Consider the following 18,870-nt stretch of genomic DNA (forward strand, 5'->3'; position numbering starts at 1 on the left):
CTCAGGAGGCTGAGGCAGGAGAATTGCTTGAACCTGGGAGGCAGAGGTTGCAGTGAGCTGAGATCACGCCAATGTACTCCAGCCTGGGCCACAGGGCGAGACTCTGTCTCAGAAAGAAAAAAAAAAAAAAGATCACTGAGTTTCCTTAAAACTGCTATTTTGAATTCTTGGTCATAGAGCTCACATATTGCCATCTTATTAGGGTCAGTCACTGGCTCCTTGCTTTGTCAATTTGAGAGGACCATAGTTCCATGTTTCCTGATGTTTCTTGTGGTGTGTGTTTATGTCCTGCATTGAAGGACAGTTTAATTGAAGGACAATTGAAGTTATTTGTTCCATTCTCCCTCTGGCTTGTTTTTTATTGGGATATTTGCTTACAGATTCTTTGTAATTTACCTGTTGATTTTTTTTTCCCCCCGCCCACCGCTAGGTAGCTGCTTCCTTTTTGGCACTAGATGGCACTTTAAGCCCAGGTTTGCATCAATTCTAGTAAGCAGTCAGAGTGCCACCCATCCTGAATGGAGGAGGTCCCAAAGGGATATCCCAGTAGTGTGGGAAGGCTAGCTAGGGGTTCATGCCCAGGGGACCATGGAATAAATCTACAGTTTGGTGCTGCTGATCTGCCATGCTAATTTGGAGTCTCCTTTGAGTTACAGAGCAGAATTTCCATGGCTGAGGATGATAGTCCCACCTCCCCACTTTGTTTCTGGCTGTCCTTAGGGATGGATATTTCTTTCTTCAAGTACTCCTGATGCCTTCCATGAATTGAGGCAGGAACAAATCTCCTGCCAGGGAACTCAAGATGGCAGGGAAGCTGATTGTCCACCTCAATATCACTGTTTGCTGTGTAGAAAACTATAAGTTGAGGGAAATTTTCCACATACTTGTAGCTGGGCAGATTGGGGGAAAGTGTGTCATAGATATAGAAGTCTGATTCTCTTACCATCTACTCAGTTTTTCCACTTCTCTGTGGCTCTGGGAACTGTCTCTTTCTCATTTTTGAGTTCTGGGATGTTGCTGGTGATAATCTGGGTCCTGTGTATTTGTTTTTGGTTTTCTGTGGGTGAGGAGGAGGAGTGAAGCCAGCCTGCTTCTACACTGCCATTTTGGAACCTGAAGTTTTTGTGGGAAGGTTTTTAATTGCAGTTTATAATTTAAATTGTTATATAACTATTTGTTATATTTGGTAGTTCATAATTTTTATATGAATATATACATTTTCTTTACATTTTCAAATGCATTAGGATAAAGTTGAAGCCATTTTCATTTTTCCCTTATTCTGCTTTTAATGTTCAAAGTAGTAATGTTGCCTTTTTCAGTTTTCATGATATGAGTATTTGTGTTCATTTTCTCTTCTTAAACAGTCTTACTGTCAATTTTATTAGTCTTTTCAAAAAATCAACTTTTGGCTTGTTTGATCCTTCTCTATAGTTTGTAACCAAGTTTATTTCTGTTCTTTCCTTTATTAGTTCCCTTTTTGTATTCCTGGGCTTATTTGACTTTTGTTTTTTTATATTTTAAATGGACTCTTTAACTCATTGATTTTTCAGCTTTTCTTCTGTACTAATATAAGTATTTAAACTATAAATATCCTTCTATTCTTGGTCTTAGCTGCAACCCACAAGTTTTGTTATGTAACTAATATATGTATTATCAATATGTTTGAAATTTCATTTTATATATTCTTTGACTTGAGTTATTTAAAATGTTATTTATTAACAAACACATGGGAATGTTCTGTTTTTTTCATTTTTAATTGTGGTACTCTTTCAACAAATTTTTAAGTGTTCAATGCAAAATTGTTAACTATAGGTAGATGTTGTACAGCAGTTCTCTAGAACTAACTCATCTTGTGTAAATGAAAGTTTATACCTATTTAATAGCAACTCCCCATTTTCCTCTCTCCTCAGTCTCCTGGCAACTACCATTCTACTCTCTGCTTCTATTAATTTCACTATTTTAGATAACTTATAAAAGTGGAATTATGTATTATTTGTTCCGTGCCTGGCCCATTTCACATAAGATAGTGTCCTCAACTTTCATCCATATTGTTATATATTGCAGATTTTTGCAATATATAAATATATAAAATATTGCAGATTTTCCTTCCTTTTAAAAGCTGAATAATAATAGTACATTGTATATATATGCCACATTTTCTTTATCCATCCAGGATAACCTTGTTTTTTGTTTTGTTTTGTTTTTTACTAGGCTTTAGTTTAATTGCATTGCAGTCAGAGAACCTACTGTGTGTGTTTTTAATTCTTCCAACTTTGTTAGGCATATGGTCCATTTTTGTAAAGATTCCTTGAGTCCATGAAAATAGTGTGGATCCCATAATTTTTAGGTTCAGTGTTCTGTATAAATCAATCATGTTTGCTAATAATGTTGTCAAATATTTTATCCTTATTGATATTATCACTTTTTTGAGCAATTCATGAGAGGTGTGTTAAAATCTCCTGCTTTGATTATAGATTTACTGTCTCCTACTCATAGGCTGTCTGTCATTTTTTTCATTATATATTTGGAGTCTATGTTATTTAATGCATAATTTTTAAATTATTATATCTTCCTTGAAATTTTTATCAGTTATGAAGTTTCCTTCTTTAGTGATGTTTTTGTCTTGAAGTCTACTTTTTCTGATTTTAATATGGCCACATCAGCTTTCTTTGATTTTCACTTACATGCCATATTTTTTTCTGTCTCTCTATTTTTACCCTTTCTATTTTCTTATATTTTAGATGTGTTGCCCATAAGCAGCATTGAGTTTGGTTGGCTTTGTTTTTAATCTAGTGTCATAATTACTGTCTTTTAATTAAAGTATTTAGTCCATTTACGTTTAATGTTCTTATGGGTTTTTATCTACCATCTTACTTTCTACATGTCCTCTATATTCCTGTGTTTCATTTATGGTACCATTTATTGGTGTTTTATTCTTTCTTAATATCACCAGTGATATGTTAATTTAATTGGTATTTTCAAAGAATCAGCTTCAGGATTTTGGTGATTCTATTACTTCTTGCAACTGCATCAATAATCCATTGCCACAGTAATGCTACTAACAAACAACTACAAAACTACAGTGGCATACCACAATTAGCATGTATTGTTCATGCATTTGGTGTCAGCTAGGCAGCTCTGCTGATCTTGGCTGAGTCTACTCACATGTCTTAGAGTATTTTGGCTGACAGCTGATCTAGTCAGGCATTGGCTCTGTTCCATATCTCTCTCATCCTTTAGGAGGCTATCTTGTGCAGGTTCTCATGGAGAGGCACAAGAGAGCAAATGGGAACATACAAGACCTCAGAAGGCTTAGGCTTTCAACTAACATCTGTCACTTGTCCAAGCAGGTTACATGATTAAACCCAGAATCAGAGTGAGAGGGGACTACATGGGGCAAAGGGCCTAAAAACAGGGAATATAAAGAATCAGAGTCATCATTGCAATCCATGTTCACACACAAAAAGAAGAATGCTGAAGACTTTTGTCATGGCCTTCTTAAGGAGAGACAAACTTCAATGTAAGATTGGTCCCCTGATTTGTGATACAATGAGAATGGGGAAATGGTATCTTTTCCTGGAGGAGGCTAAGACCTCATCTCAAGTCTCATCTCAAGACAGTGATTTGGGAATTGTCTATATATTAAGCTCAAGTGTATTGTACTGGATGGCCTGGAGTGTACGCCACATCCCAAGTAGGAGTTTCATTGAAAAATGTGAGAAAAGCCCTTTGTTCTTCTTTCTTGCAACCTGCCTAATATCTTTCTTTGTATCATTGTGGACTTTATTATCAACCTCTTGCTGTTCATTCAGTCATTAAACAAATACTGAGTGCATCCCATATGCTAGACTTTAGGAACATAGTCTAGTATATAGTGAGTCCAGTACCAGCTGATGACAAGATAAACATGCAAGACAAACAACTTTACAATAACATAATTGTCTTGAAGGATAGAAGATTGTGGTGGGACCAGAGCAGAATTACACCTAAATCATCTTGAGAGCGTCCACATAGACTTCATAGCCTCTACATAGACTTTGTAGACCTCAAAGCTTTTGAGTAAAACTTCAAAGCAAATTGGAGCTTTCTAGGTGAATAAGCAGAAAGATTTTCCTAGCAGTGATATCAAAGAGTGTAGAATAAGGAGATATTCAAGACCATGGCTTATTGTGGGAAAGTACACTTCAGTGTTGCTGGAGCATCAAGTGAGGGAGTGGCAGGAGACAAAGCAGGACAGGAGAACTGAGGCCAGGCAATCAAGGCCTTGCATGCCTTGCAAGAGAGTTTAGATTCTATTCTATTACATCGGTAATATGTGATGATGAACCATTGGAAATATTTAATTAGAAAGCATTACATGGTCAGTTTCTAGTTCGCAGGAAGACTTTGCAAAGGCCACTGTGGTGTCCAGGAAGGAGATGAGGAGGGATTGAACCAGAACAGTAACTGTGGAATAGACCTGGGAGATATTTTAGAGAATTAATGGAACTTGATATTTTATTGGATATAGGGAAAGGAGGTTGTGGAAAAGGGGATTATCAAGGGTGATTTCAGAAACGGGGTAGATGGTGGAACCATTTTGTGAGATGAGATTAATAAGAGTGAATGGATTATTTGATGAAGATGCTGAGATGATAACATTTCTGATTTGGACAGGTAGAGAGTTTGACCTTCCTAGTAAGCATTTGGATAAATACCCTGCATTCAGTCAGCCACAGGTGCCTATTAAAGTAGAGAGAAGAATGGCCTCACTAAAGACACCCTTGTATAATCTCTGGAACCTGTAAATGTTACCTTTTTTTTTTTTTTTTTGAAAGGTCTCTGTAGTTGCGATTAAGGATCTTGAGATGAGGAGTTTATCCTGGATTATTTATGGGGCCTTAAATGCTATCACAGGCGTCCTGTGATTAGGGAGAGACAGAGGGAGATTATAAAGACAGAAAAGGAAAAGGCAGTGTGATTATGGAATCACATTGGAATGGCATAACGAGTCAAGGAATGCCAAAGTCAACAGAAACTGGAAGAAACAAGGAACGGGTTCTCCCCTAGAGCCTCTGGAGTGAGCATAGGCCTGCTGACACCTTGATTTCAGCCCAGGGATACTGATTTCCAACTTCTTATCTCTAGAATTGTGAGAGAATAAATTACTGTTGTTTTAAGCCACTAAGTGAGTGGTAATTTTTTACAGCAGCAACAGGAAACTTACACAATTATGAAGATAAAAGGGAATGAGGCCAACCAAGGCATAAAAACATGTCAAGAAATAAGGACTTATTCACTCTTCAGAAAAAACTCCTTGAAAGAATTGTCTGTGCTCAATGTTAACTTTTTCTTTTTATTTTTTTGTGTATCCATTGTGTGTTTTTAGATTTGAGGGTACCATGAGGCTTGAAAATAATATAACCCATTATTTTAAACTGATGACAACTTAACAGTGATTGCATAAACAAACAGCAACTAACAAGCAAAAATAAAACTAAAAAACTCTACACTTTGTCTCCTGGCTTTCTTGTTGTTTCTATTTATATCCTATTGTACTATGTCTTGAAACATTGTAGTTATTATTTATGATCATCTTTTCATCTTTCTACTTAATATATGAGTAGTTTGCATAATGTAATTACAGTGTTGTAATAGTCTGTGCTTCTCTGTGTATTTGCTATTACCAATGAGTTTTGTACCTTCAGATGGTTTCTTATTGCTTATTAATGTCCTTTTCTCTCAGATTGAAGAACTTCCTTTAACATTTCTTGTAGGACTGGTCTGGTATTGATGAAATATCTTTTGTCTGGGAAAGTCTTTATTACTCTTTCACATTTGAAGGATATTTTTGCCAGATATACTATTCTAGGGTAAGAGTTTTTTTTTTCTTCAGCACTTTAAATATGTTATGCCACTCTTTCTTGGCCTGCAAGGTATCCACTGAAAAGTCTGCTGCCAGACGTATTGGAGCTGCTTTGTATATTATTTGTTTTTTTTCTCTTGATGCTTTTAGGGTCCCTTTTTTTACCCTTGACCTTTGGGAGTTTGATTATTGAATGCCTTGAGGTAGTCTTCTTTGGGTTAAATCTACTTGGTGTTTATACTTCTTAGACTGGAATATTGATATCTTTCTCTAGGTTTGGGACGTTCTCTGTTACTATCCCCTTGAATAAACTTGTATCCCTCTCTCTTTCTCCACCTTTTCTTTAAGGGTGATAACTCTTAGATTTGTCCCTTTGAGGCTATTTTTCTAGATCCTGTAAGCATGCTTCCTTCTTTTTTATTCTTTTTTCTTTTGTGTCCTCTGATTGTATATTTTCAAATAGCCTTTTTTCAGGCCCACTAATTCTTTCTTTTGCTTGATCAATTCTGCAATTAAGAGACTCTGATACATTTTTCATTATGTCAGTTGCATTTTTCACCTCCAGAATTTCTGCATTATTTTTTAAATTATTTCAAATTATTTGTTAAATTTATTTGATAGGATTTGAATTCCTTCTCTGTGTTATCTAGAATTTCTTTGAGTTTTCCTCAAAACAGCTATTTTGAATTCTCCATCTGAGATTGGCCCTTGCTGCCTTATTTAGTTAGTTTGGTGAAGTTATGTTTTCCTGGATAGGTTTAATGCAAGTGGATGTTTGTCAGTGTCTGGGCACTGAAGAGTTAGATATTTATTATAGTCTTTGCAATCTGGACTTGTTTGTACTTGTCCTTCTTGGGAAGGCTTTCCAGGTGTTCAAAGGAACTTGGATGTTGTGAACTGAGTTTTTGGTCACTGCATCTGTATCTGCATTATGGGTGTACTCAGAGCCCAGTAACATTTTGGTTCTTGCAGACTTGTAGAGGTACCACCTTGGTGGTCTTAGATAAGATCCAGAAGAATACTCTGGATTAACAGGCAGAGATTCTTATTCTCTTCCTTTACTTTCTCTCAAACAAATGGAGTCTCTCTCTCTGTGTTGAGCCACCTGAAGCTGGGGGAGGGGTGACACAAACCACCCTTGTGGCCACCACCACTGTAACTGCACAGGGTCAAACCTTAAGCCAGCACAGCACTGGGTCTTGCCCAAGGCCCACTGTAACCGCTACCTGGCCACTGCCTACATTCTTTCAAGGCCCTAGGGCTCTGCAATAAGCAGGTGATGAAACCACCCAGGCCTGTGTCCTTCCCTGAAGGGCAACAAGTCCCCCGGCCCTACGGAGGTCCAGAGATGCTGTCTGGGAGCCAGGGTCAGGAGTAGGAAACCTTAGAAATCTACCTGGTGCTCTATTCTACTGCAGCTGAACTGACTCTGACAGCACTAGGCAAAATACTTTCCACTCTTCCCTCCCCTTTTCCCATGCAAAGGAGTCTTTCCCCATGCCCACCACCACCGCAGGCCACAGGGGTACGACCAGAGCACTGCTGATGTTCACTTAAGGCCCAGGGGCTCTTCTGTCAGCTTGTGTGAATGCTTTCAGGCCTGGGACTCACCCTTCAGGGCAGTGGGCTCTTCCATTGGCCCATAGTAGGTCCAGAGATGCCATTCAAGAGCCAAAGCCTGGAATTAGGGACCCTAAGAGCCTGTTTGGTGCTCCTCCCCAGTGTGGCCAAGCTGGCACCCAAGCTCAAGACAAAGTCCCCTTTACTCTTTCCTCTGCTTTCCTCAAGCAGAAGTGGTCTCTCGTAGCCGCTACAGCTGAGAATGTGCTGGTCACACCTGAAGTCAGCACAGCTCTTAGTCTCACCAAAGGTCCATGGCGAGTACTACCTGGCTACTGCTGCTGATTATTCAGGGCCCAGGGGCTCTTTAGTCAGCACGTGATGAATCCTACTAGGACTGGGTCCTTCACGTCAAGGCAGCAGCTTCCCTTCCAGTCCAGGATGTGTCTAGAAATGTCATCCAGGAGCCAGGGCCTGGAATAGGGACCTTGTGACTCTGCCAGGTGCCCTATCCTACTGTGGCTGAGCTGGTATCCAAATTACAAGACAAAGTCCTCTTCACTCCCCTCTCCTCTTTTCAAGTGGAAGGAAGGAGTTGGAGTCTCTTTTGGAGCTGCGAGCTGCGGTGCCTGGGATTAGGGGTGCGGTAACGCAAACACTCTTTTAGCACATCCAGCTGGTGTTTTACTAGGTTGCATGTCCCCTAAGTCTGGTAGCTCAGTCCTTGTGGCCTAAACAGCCTTTCAAGTTTATTTAGGACCCCAGAGCACTTTTGCCTGTGGTGGCAAGGCTTGCCAGAACTCAGGTTCCAACCACCAGGATGGGTGATTCCCCTCTGGCTAGGGCAGATGCAAATGCTCCCTCTCAGGATGCCAGCTGAGTTCTGCCTGGTGTTGACAGCACTGCATTCCATTGCAAAGTCCCACAATCACTGCACTTTCTCTTCCCGAGTGTACAGATTTTCCACAGCACATGGCTACTGCCAGGGGAATGGGGAAAAGTTAGTGTTGGCAATTCAAGACTGCCTTTCCTGCCCTCTTCAGTGCCTCTTTCAGTTATATGAAGTGAAAAACCAGATACTGCGATCGCTCCCCTGATTTTTGGTTCTTATGATGGTGCTTTGTTGTGTATGTAATTGTTAAATTTTGTGTTCCTGCGGGGAGGATGATCGGTGGGAGCTTCTATTTGATAATTTTGCTTCACCTCCTCCAACACTATTTGTTATACAGTTTGTTCTTTCCCCCCTAATTTGAAATGCCACTTTCATCATATATCAACACTTCATAACTGTCTAGGTCTATTTCTGGCTTTCATTCTGTTCTGTTCTTGCCCCAGTAACTCTCTGTTTTAATAACTATGTCTTTATAATGTCTTAATATTCAGTTGGGAATATGGCCCTCTTTTTGTTCATCTTTCTTAAATTTTTGCTTACTGTTTCTCCATATTTGCTCTTTTAGAATCAATTTATTTCATCACACAAAAATTAAGATTTTTGATGGATATTTAAAATAAATGTAAAAAGCACAAAATTATATTATTATTTATTCCTGAAGCCCTCAACATGTATTATTATTTTACACTCTGTATGGATTATTCCTATTAGATAAGGAGCGGGGTAGATCCAGAGTCTTGTGGGACCTAAAGTCTGACCCATTCAGGAGCCCTTTTTAAGGATAGTAATGCAAAATGATGAATGCAGCATTAGATGCTGTGCCTTGGAGGGACCTGTGCTGGGAAGATGCCTGAACCTCTAGCTTTATTAGCTTCATGGTAAACCTGCTTCAGACAAGCAGTCTCACTTAGAAAGAAAGTCCTGACAAATTGTGCCTTTACTCCCACTAGAGTAAACCAATAGTTCATGACTTCTAAATTACTTAGATGGTATAAACCATAAAATAACAATTAAATCTGCAGCTTCAGTTGTATTTTTAGTCATGTGTTACATAATACCACTGCCTCAGCTTTCCCCAGGATAGCACCTCGCATTTGAGGATCTCAAGGGGCATTATGAACATTCACTCATTAAACTTCGTAAGACCCCAGAGACACTGGAGAGAGATCCAGCTTCACCTTGCCCAGTTCTGAAATGCAGTCACCTCTAGGGATGAATGTGGCAGCTGCTTAATAATCAACTGCAACACCTCACAACAGTTTAGTCACGGCAATTAGTCTTTGTAGTTGGTAATTGTCTCACGAACATCAGACCACTGGCAGTTAAGTCACCAGGATTATTAGTTTACTGAAAATCTAATCCAGTCTTTAAGACTTTTTACTTTTTAATAATCTTTTCCTAATTATAAAAGAAGCATGCACAGTGAATGTCTACTTTTAGTTGCATTTTTTGTAGTTCTTCAAACTTAAAATAGGAAAGAAATATATTTTTAATACATTGAAATAGGTAATTACTGATAATAAGTTTTTTTAATTCACAAGTTTGCTGCTGAGCAAAAGTAATCAATGATAGTAAAAGTTGGAAGAGCGGATACCTTCAAGAGGAGTATTGACTGGACGGGGAGATGAGGCAAACTTCTGGGTGCTAGAAATGTTTTATATGTTCTTTTTTTTCCCTTTTTTTTTTTTCTTGAGTTGGAGTCTTACTCTGTCATCTAGGCTGTAGTGCAGTAGCACAATCTTGACTCTCTGCAACCTCCACCTCCCAGGTTCAAGTGATTCTCCTGCCTCTCCCGAGTAGCCGGGATTACAGGTGTGTACCACCATGCCTGGCTACTTTTTTGCATTTTTAGTAGAGACAGGGTTTCATCATGTTGGTCAGGATGGGCTTGAACTCCTGACCTCAGGTAATCCAACTGCCTTGGCCTCCTAAAGTGCTGGGATTACAGGTGTAAGCCACTGCGACCAGCCAGTTTTATGTATTTTTATAGGTGGTTGTTGTTCAAGAATAGACATATGTAGAAATTCCCTGAGCTGTACACTTTTCATATGTGTGTTAATCTCAACAACAAAGTTAATTAGCTAAAAAAATATGCTGCTCTTGTCATGATGAGAATGCTAGAAACCCCAGGTAGTCTTATTTGGAAAATTCTGCAGGGTGCAGGACATATCAGGAGCTAGAGATATGACAGTTTTTGTTTTCCTCAAAGCATCTTTCTTCGGAAGAGGGATTCTAAGTGCTTTACCCTCTCTTCTCAGGACATTTTCTCTTCATGCCAAAAGAGCTGCTTTTTCATGCTAGGATGTGACTCTCTGTCTCATTGTGCCTTCAACATTATGTACTTTTCCAACTATGCCATTTACACGTCCCTGGGCATCTCATTTTTCTCTTAGAATTTCATTCACTTACCTATATCTTTGCCAGAAGTAGGCGTAACACATTAGTGACCCAGATATTTGGGGTTGAGAGGCATCTGCAGGGGCCATTGTCGTAGCTGGCACTAGAAGAACACCATGGGAGAGGAGGAAGCAGAGAGGATCCTGGCTGCTCTCGCCCTGCAGTGTCTGATGTGGTGCTTGAAAACAAGAAGGCAGAGCAGCATGCCCACACTCGCGGTGGCAGCAGCAGTCTCTGGAGCCTTCAGCGGGCCCAGGGTCCCTCCTGCATCTATGGCAGTGCTTCTGGGGAGGGGCAGCTATGAGCAGGACATCCTAGGGCTGTTCTGAGCTGAGACCCAAAGGCTGAGAGCAGATGTCATGGCTGAGAACCCCCAGCAGGGCAGACACTAGGTGGGGCACAAAAGAGAGGACATCCTCCAATGATGTCTTCTCCCAGGTCACCCTCTTTAGGCACGGAGAGATTTCAAAAGAGAAAGAAAGGAGGGGAGGAGGAGGAAGAAAGACCTTTTTAGACAAAATGGGAAATTTTTTTTCTTCTGTAATTTTTAGTAAAGGTTAAATACATGAAGCTTAAGCTACCCTGATTATTGACTTTCCAGAACTTACTGAAACAGCAATGCTCAGCTCCAGTTCTTCTTGAAAATAATTTCTATTACAAAATAAAAAGTGAGCATTGTGACCGCTGGCAGAGCATGAGTTCACAGTCTTTCCAAACAAAGAGAAAGCAGCCCTTGTGCTAAACCTTGGCATTCAGCTAACACTGATGTAACTCACTGCGGCCTTTTCCACCTTCTGCCTGCAGATCATTTCAAAGCCCACCATCAAGGAAGCTGATAACCCATTGTTTGTAAACTTCAAAAGGGGCTGCTATCAAAGGATCCCATTGCCCAGGGCCTGGCAGAGGTTGAGGGCCTCCTGCCACCCAGGCCTGGGCCAGGTCCATTGCCCATCTTCCCATCTCCACAACTCCCCTGGGCAGCATCATGTGGATAAGGGCACAGAGAGGTAGAGGGAGGGAGGAACTAGCCCAGGATCCCTCCTCAGTGTCAAAATCCGGGTGGGCTGCAGAAACCTGCTCTTCCTACCTCAAGGTACTGCTCTCTAGAATAAAATTCTTCAGAGCTATTGTAGCTTAAAAACATGTGACCATGCTGTCTAATTTCCTGTGGTTCTGCAGATATTTATCGTCTATTTTCTGTCATTATTCTATCCCTTCTCTCAAAGATGCTGAGCTCAGGAGTAGCAGCCAGGGTTCCCAAAAAATAGTCGAGGAGTCGCAGGAACCTGTCTTTCCGGATACCATGGAAAACATCCAGGTGAGAGAGACCATCCTTCCATGCCTAGGGTAGGGGGATGGGCCTGGGGGCTACTTGTGACATCAGGGGCATCTCTGGGGCTGGGATCACTACTGAGAAGTTCTAATGCCTGATGCAGAAAAGGCCTCACTAGCAGTAAGCACACCATGAGCTGGGGGCAACAGAGGCCTCTGTGTTTGTAACGGACATATCAAAGCCTCACTGGTATGCTCCAAAACGCAGGTCAGAACAGAATGTCCGCCTTTCCCTACCTTGCTGCCTGACTTCAGAAGGCTGAGCCAGATAAAACTGCTCATTTAAACTCACTGGGAAATACAGCCTTTCTGAAGAGACTGACACCCTATCTGCATACTCAAATGGGACAGCATTTTCCTTCCTTCCCTGACTGGGCCCAGCAAACACAGAAACACCTGCCCCATCTCCCAGAAAAGTCTCCTCCCAGCAAAGAGGGGACTCAGGGGAGACCTGAATCTTTTAAAGAAGATTGTATGCATGGATTAGATTGATGGAAATGAAGCTGATGAATGGAATTAGTTTTGTGTGTGTGTGTGTGTGTGTGTGTTTTTTTTTTTTAAGTGCAGCATTCTTTTTATGCTAAGGTGCAGTAACAGAGACTGGATTTATTCTCCTGCCTAAAATAACCAAAATGTAGCTAAAATATAGGAAACACTGTTCATCACTGTAACAAAGGCCAGCGATGCCTGGGAGATGGGAGACAATCCAAGCGAATCCTGTGGCTGCCCCAGCTGACTGCCTTGACAGAGCTTCTAGGACACAACGCAGGGCAGGAGGAGCCAGAAGACTTCCCAAGTCTTTAAGTCCATGCAGACTAGAGCGACTCAAGTCTGAAGAATGGAGTACTAGAAAGGACAAAGTGCGCAGAGAGAGACATCATTGATCAGCAGAAGATCAGTCAGGCAGTCAGCTGAGTGTTGATCACACCAGGCATGGGAGGAAACTCCTTAAGGCCAGGCTGAGAAAAGAACCTCTGAAAAGGATGAGGGTTAATAGTGCCCGTACCTGTACGAAGTTAGGAATAGTGCCTGTTCTCACCAGTCAGACTGCAAAAGCTTATAACTTGCAAGAGAGTGCACAAAAGAGGCTTGTGGAGAATAATTAGTTCTAGAGAGGGCACAGCCCCAGTCCTGCCTAACAAATCTTTAGAGCAAGAACTGAAAAAATCAGAGTAACTTAACTGAGTCCTAGAACAAAGTACAAGACTATCTATAGGAAATCAAAATTCCTCAGCACCCACCAAGATAAAATTCACAATGTGTGGAATCCAATAAAGAATTACCAGCACTCAAAAAACTGGTAGTGTATTATGCAAAAGGTGGAGATAAATCAATCAGTTGAAACCTACACACATAGGAAGACATGTTAGAATTAAGGGACAAAAACATTGAAACAGTTATTATAACTGTATGTTCCAAAGGTTAAGGAGAGACATAAAAGATATAAAAATGCTCCAAATCAAACTTCTAGAGATTAAAAACTACAATAAATAAGATGAAAAATACACTGGAAAGATTAACTCCAGGTTAGGCATTGCAGTGAAAGATTAGTGAACTTGAAACAAATATAAATGGGATTTTTTAAAAAGATACATATCAGTGAGTTTTGGGACAACTGCAAAGACCTGATATATGTGTAACAGAAGTCCACATGAAGAGAAAGACGCTAGGACAGAAAAAACATATTCGAAGAAATAATGACTGAAAAATTATAAATTTGATGAAAACAATATACTCGCAGATACAAAAAGCTCAGCAAACACAAGAACATAAAGAAAACTGTACCAAAGCCAGTGGAAAACCAGTGATAAAGAGAAAATCTTAAAAGCAGCCAGGAGTAGGTTTGGGGGAAGTCGAGTTAGGAACAGAGGAACAAAGATATGAATAACAGCACATTTCTTATTGGAAATAATACAAGCAGAAAGATAGTAGGATCACATCTTTAAAGAAATAGAAGAAAATGAACTCCACCCTAGAATTTTATACCCAGTAAATATCTTTCATTCAAAATAAAATGTGAAATAAAGAGTTTGCCCTACACAGAAAAGGTGGAAAGATGCATCACCAGCAGACCCACATTATGAGAAATGTTAAAGAAAGCCCTTTAGGCAGAAGGAAAATTATATCAGATGGAAATTTGGCTCTACACAAAGAGTTGAAGAGCACTGGAAATGGTAACAAAGTGAAAAAAAGTATACAATTTTATCCTTAATATTTATATCTTTTTAAAAGATAGTGACTTCACAAACAAAAATAGTATGGGGTTTATAACATATGTAAAAATAAAATGTGTGACAAGAATAGCACAAAGACCTTGAGAGGAGACCCGAAGGGGAAAAGTATACTATTTTAAGGTTTTTATATTAAACCTAAAGTGCTATAATATCACCTAATGACGGTCTGTGATAAGTTAAAGATGTACCACTAATGTTACAAATCAGATTCAAGGAGTTATATCTAATAAGCCTATAGTTGAGATTAAATATCATCATAAAAGTACAAAATTAGACCAAAAGAAGACAAAAAGGAAAAAGGGAGCAAAGACTAGATGGGACAGATAACAAGATGACAGACTTAAACTTAAGTATGCAATAATTACATTAAATGTAAGCGTTCTAAATGTCTCAATTAAAGAGCATATATATAAAGCAGATATAGGTGGATAAAATGCAAAATTCAGTTGTATGTAGACTATAAAAATGCAATTTAAATATAAAGATACAATAGACTAAATTTAAAGAATGGAAAAGGATGCACCATGCCAACACTAACCAAAAGTTAGCTGGAATGGCTTTACTAATTTCAGACAAAGTAGATTCCAGAACAGAGAATACTATAAGAGATTACAAAGGCCAAGAGAATGTAACAATCTTAAATACTTATGCACCCAATAACAGTGCTTCAAAACATAAGAAGCAAAAAGTTGTAGAACTGCAAAGATAAATTAATAAAAATTATAGTTAGAGATTTCAATATGCTCCCCTCAGTAACTGATAGAATAAGTAGACAGAAAATCAGTAAGGATAAAGAAGATTTTAATGACAGTATTGACCAGCCTTGCCCCACCTCCTGGCCTGGATAGCTGGAGTGCAGCACAATGGCCCTCAGCATCCCATCAAATGTGACACACTGTGAACAATGTGGAGCTTGTGGGCTGCAGCCGTGGTGACCGAGGGAAGTGCTCTCTGGATGCTGCATATGGAACCACTGTGTTCTCAGTGTGTCAGTTCACAGATAGACATGAATGAATAATAACAGAAAATGGTATGGAACAGTGGGCATCAATATCAAGATGATGCTGAGTAACACCCTACAACTGGATGAACTCATGAGTGAAGAGTATGAGAAATATGTAAAATCCATTGAAGAGTGAGAATAGGACCTCTCAATAAACTAGAATGAAACAACCTAATTCAGCATAGTTGTCTTAAAGTAATAGATAGAAATGACATGAAATAGCAACTTTTGGCATTACCAGTGGATAAAGAAACTACTCCCAACACTGCTGCTGGAAGAAAATAGGCTTTTTCTAAAGATTTCAGACAAACACAATATGCATCTTTTTCACGATACTCTATGCTTTTTAGACTAGGCTCTAGTTATAATATTTAGAATTCATGAAGTTTTCTGTGGTGAATTAGCTATAAAATTATGTATTTCAAGGATAACATTATATCTTCAGCTTTATGTAGTATTGTAACTTGCTTACATGCATTCATGGATTTGAGTCAAAATATTTAATGATCTTTGCATTGAAAATAATTTGGGAGTGGAAAAAGATTTTGTTAAAACTGGCAAGCCACATGTAGAAGAATGAAGCTGGATCCTCATCTCTCACCTTATACAAAGATCAACTCAGGATGGATCAAAGACTTAAATCTAAGAGGTGAAGCCGTAAAAATTCTAAAAGATAACATTGGAAAAAACTCTACTAGACATTGACTTAGGCAAAGACTAAGAACCCAAAAGCAAATGCAACAAAAACAAAGATAAATAAATGGGACCTGATTAAACTAAAAAGCTTCTGCACAGTGGAAGAAACAACCAGCAGAGTAAACAGACAGCCCACAGAGTGGGAGAAAATATTTGCAAACTCTGTATCCAACAAAGAACTGGTATCCAGAATCTACAAGGAACTCAAATGAATCAGCAAGAAAAAAATAAATAATCCCATCAAAAAGTAGGCAAAGGACATAAATAGAGAATCCTCAAAAGAAGATTTACAAACAGCAAACAAACATATGAAAAGATGCTCAACACCACTAATTATCAGGGAAATGCAAATCAAAACCACAATAGAATATCACCTTACTCCTACTAGAATGGCTATCATCTAAAAATTAAAAAACAACAGATGTTGGCTTGGATGTGGTAAAAAGGGAAGTTTTTCACTGCCGGTGGGAATGTAAACTAGTACAAGCACTATCGAAAACAGTATGGAGATTCCTTAAAGAATTAAAAGTAGAACTACCATTTAATCTAGCAGTCTCACTACTGGGTGTCTACAGAATGGAAAAGAAGTCATTATATGAAAAACACACTTGCACAAGCATGTTTATAACAGCACAATTCACAATTGCAAAAATACGGAACCAGACTAAATGCCCATCAACATAGAGTCTTTTATCTACACATTGGGTACAGTATACACTGTTTGGATGATGAGTGCACCAAAATCTCAGAAATCACTAAGGAACTTTTCCATGCAACCAAACACCAACTGTTTTCCCACAAGTATTGAAATAAAAAAATTTAAAGTTTAGTAAACTTAGTCAACATACAAAAAGGATAATCATGACTGAGTAGGGTTTATTCTAGGAATGCAAGTTTGGTTTAACATAAGAAAATCGGTGTAATTCACCATTTTAACAAACTAAAAAAAACCCATATGTTTATCTCATAAATGTATAAAAGGCATTTGAAAAATCTAACATTAATTCCTCATAAAGACTCTTAGCACTCTTTCAATTTGATAAAGGTTATTTTTGAAAAACTTACAGCAAACATCACACATAATGGTGAAGGACTAATTCTTTCACCCTTAAAGTCAGGAACAAGTTAAGAATGTCTGCTCTCACCACTTCTAATCAAAATTGTACTGGAGATTTGAACCAGTGCAGAAAGATAGGAAAAGAAATGAAAGGCATCCAGATTAAAAAGGAATAATTAAAACTATCTTTTACTCACAGACAACATGGCTACCTATGAAAAAAATCTGATGGAATCTACAAAACAGCTACTAGAACTAATATATACAAAATTAATATGGAAAATTTAGTTGTATCTCTGTATAATAGCAATGAACAATCAGATTGAAATACCATCTAAAACAGTACAAATATTAAATCTGACAAAAGATATTCAAGACTTCTGTGGTGAAAACTACAAAACATTTCTGAGAGAAATTAAAGAAGACCTAAATACATGGAGAGATATTCTATGTTCATGGGATATTGAATCTTTAAATCAGTTCTTCCCAAATTCAGCAAAATCCCAATCACATTTTCAGCGGGAATTTTTATAAAAGTTTAATTAATTCATTCCAAAATTTATGTGAAAATGGAGATAACCTAAAACAGCCAGAGCAACTTTGAAAAATAATGAAGCTATAGGATAACACTAATTGATCTCAAGATTAATTGTTATAAGATTCTTTTTTTTTTTTCTCTCCGTTGACCAGACTGGAGTGCAGTGGCATGATCTCAGCTCACTGCAACCTCCACCTCCCAGATTCAAGTGATACTCATGCCTTAGGCTTCCGAGTAGCTGGGATTACAGGTGTGAACCACCACGCCTAGATTTTTTTTGTGTATTTTTAGTAGAGATGGGGTTTTGCTATGTTGGCCAGGTTGGTCTTGAACTTTCAGCCTCAAGTGATCTGCCCACCTTGGTCTCCCAAAGTACTGGGATTACATGTGTGAGCCATTATGCTTGGCCTAATTATTATAAGGTTATTGTAATGAAGACAGTGTAATATTGGTGCTAAGGTCAACAGTAGGTTAATGGAATAGAACAAAAAAAAATCAGAAATAGACTCAATGTATATAGACAACTGATTTTTGACAAAGGCACATGGCAATGTAGTGGAGAAAGAATAGTCTTTTCTTTCTGAAACAATTGAATATCCATATACAAACTTTTAAAAAACTCAATCCATACCTCATACCATATACAAAAATTAGCTGCAAATGAATCATAGACTTGAATGCACAATTCAAACCAATATAACCTCTAGAGAAAACATAACATACGAGAAAACCTTTGTGACTTTGGGTTAGGTAAGATTTCTTAGAAACCACATCAAAAGCACAATACATAAAAGAACAAATTGACCAATTAGGTGTCATCAAAATTTAAAACCTTTTCTTTTTGAAAAATACTGTTAAGAGAATGAAAAGGCAAGCCACAGACTGGGAGAAAATATTTGTAAATTACATATCTGACAGAGGACTTGTTTCTACAACATGTTTTTAAAAACTCTCAAAACACGATAATACAAAATAAAAAAACTAATTAAAAATGGGTAAAAGATTTGAAGTTTCCAAAATAAGACGTCACATGAAATGACACTCAATCTCATTAGTCATTAGAGAAATGCAAATTAAAACCGCAATCAAATACAACTGCACATCTATTAGAATGACCAAAACTAGAAAGGTTAAGCATTCCAAGTGTTGGTGAGGATGTAGAGGCAGTATGGTGCATCCACACCATGGGTACTACTCAGGGACAAAGAGGACTAAAACACTGATGTGTGTAACAGCATGGATGAATTTCAAAGTAAATATGCTGAGTGAAAGAAGCCAGATCAGGAGTAAATGCTATTTGATTTCAGTAATATAAA

The 18,870-nt window shown here is 38.5% G+C and overlaps 1 protein-coding gene across 1 annotated transcript in view; it reads left to right on the plus strand.

The window, feature by feature from the left end:
• The window catches only part of CFAP61 (cilia and flagella associated protein 61), a 317,571-nt gene that overhangs the window by 83,202 nt on the left and 215,499 nt on the right, over positions 1 to 18,870 (plus strand). Inside the window, exon 9 of the mRNA XM_011979531.1 lies at positions 11,921 to 12,012. Coding sequence (XP_011834921.1) covers positions 11,921 to 12,012 — 92 coding nt within the window. The remainder of the gene's footprint in view (positions 1 to 11,920; positions 12,013 to 18,870) is intronic.

Source organism: Mandrillus leucophaeus, unplaced genomic scaffold (assembly GCF_000951045.1).
Source record: "Mandrillus leucophaeus isolate KB7577 unplaced genomic scaffold, Mleu.le_1.0 Scaffold202, whole genome shotgun sequence".
In the NCBI taxonomy this organism is placed as follows: Eukaryota; Metazoa; Chordata; class Mammalia; order Primates; family Cercopithecidae; genus Mandrillus; species Mandrillus leucophaeus.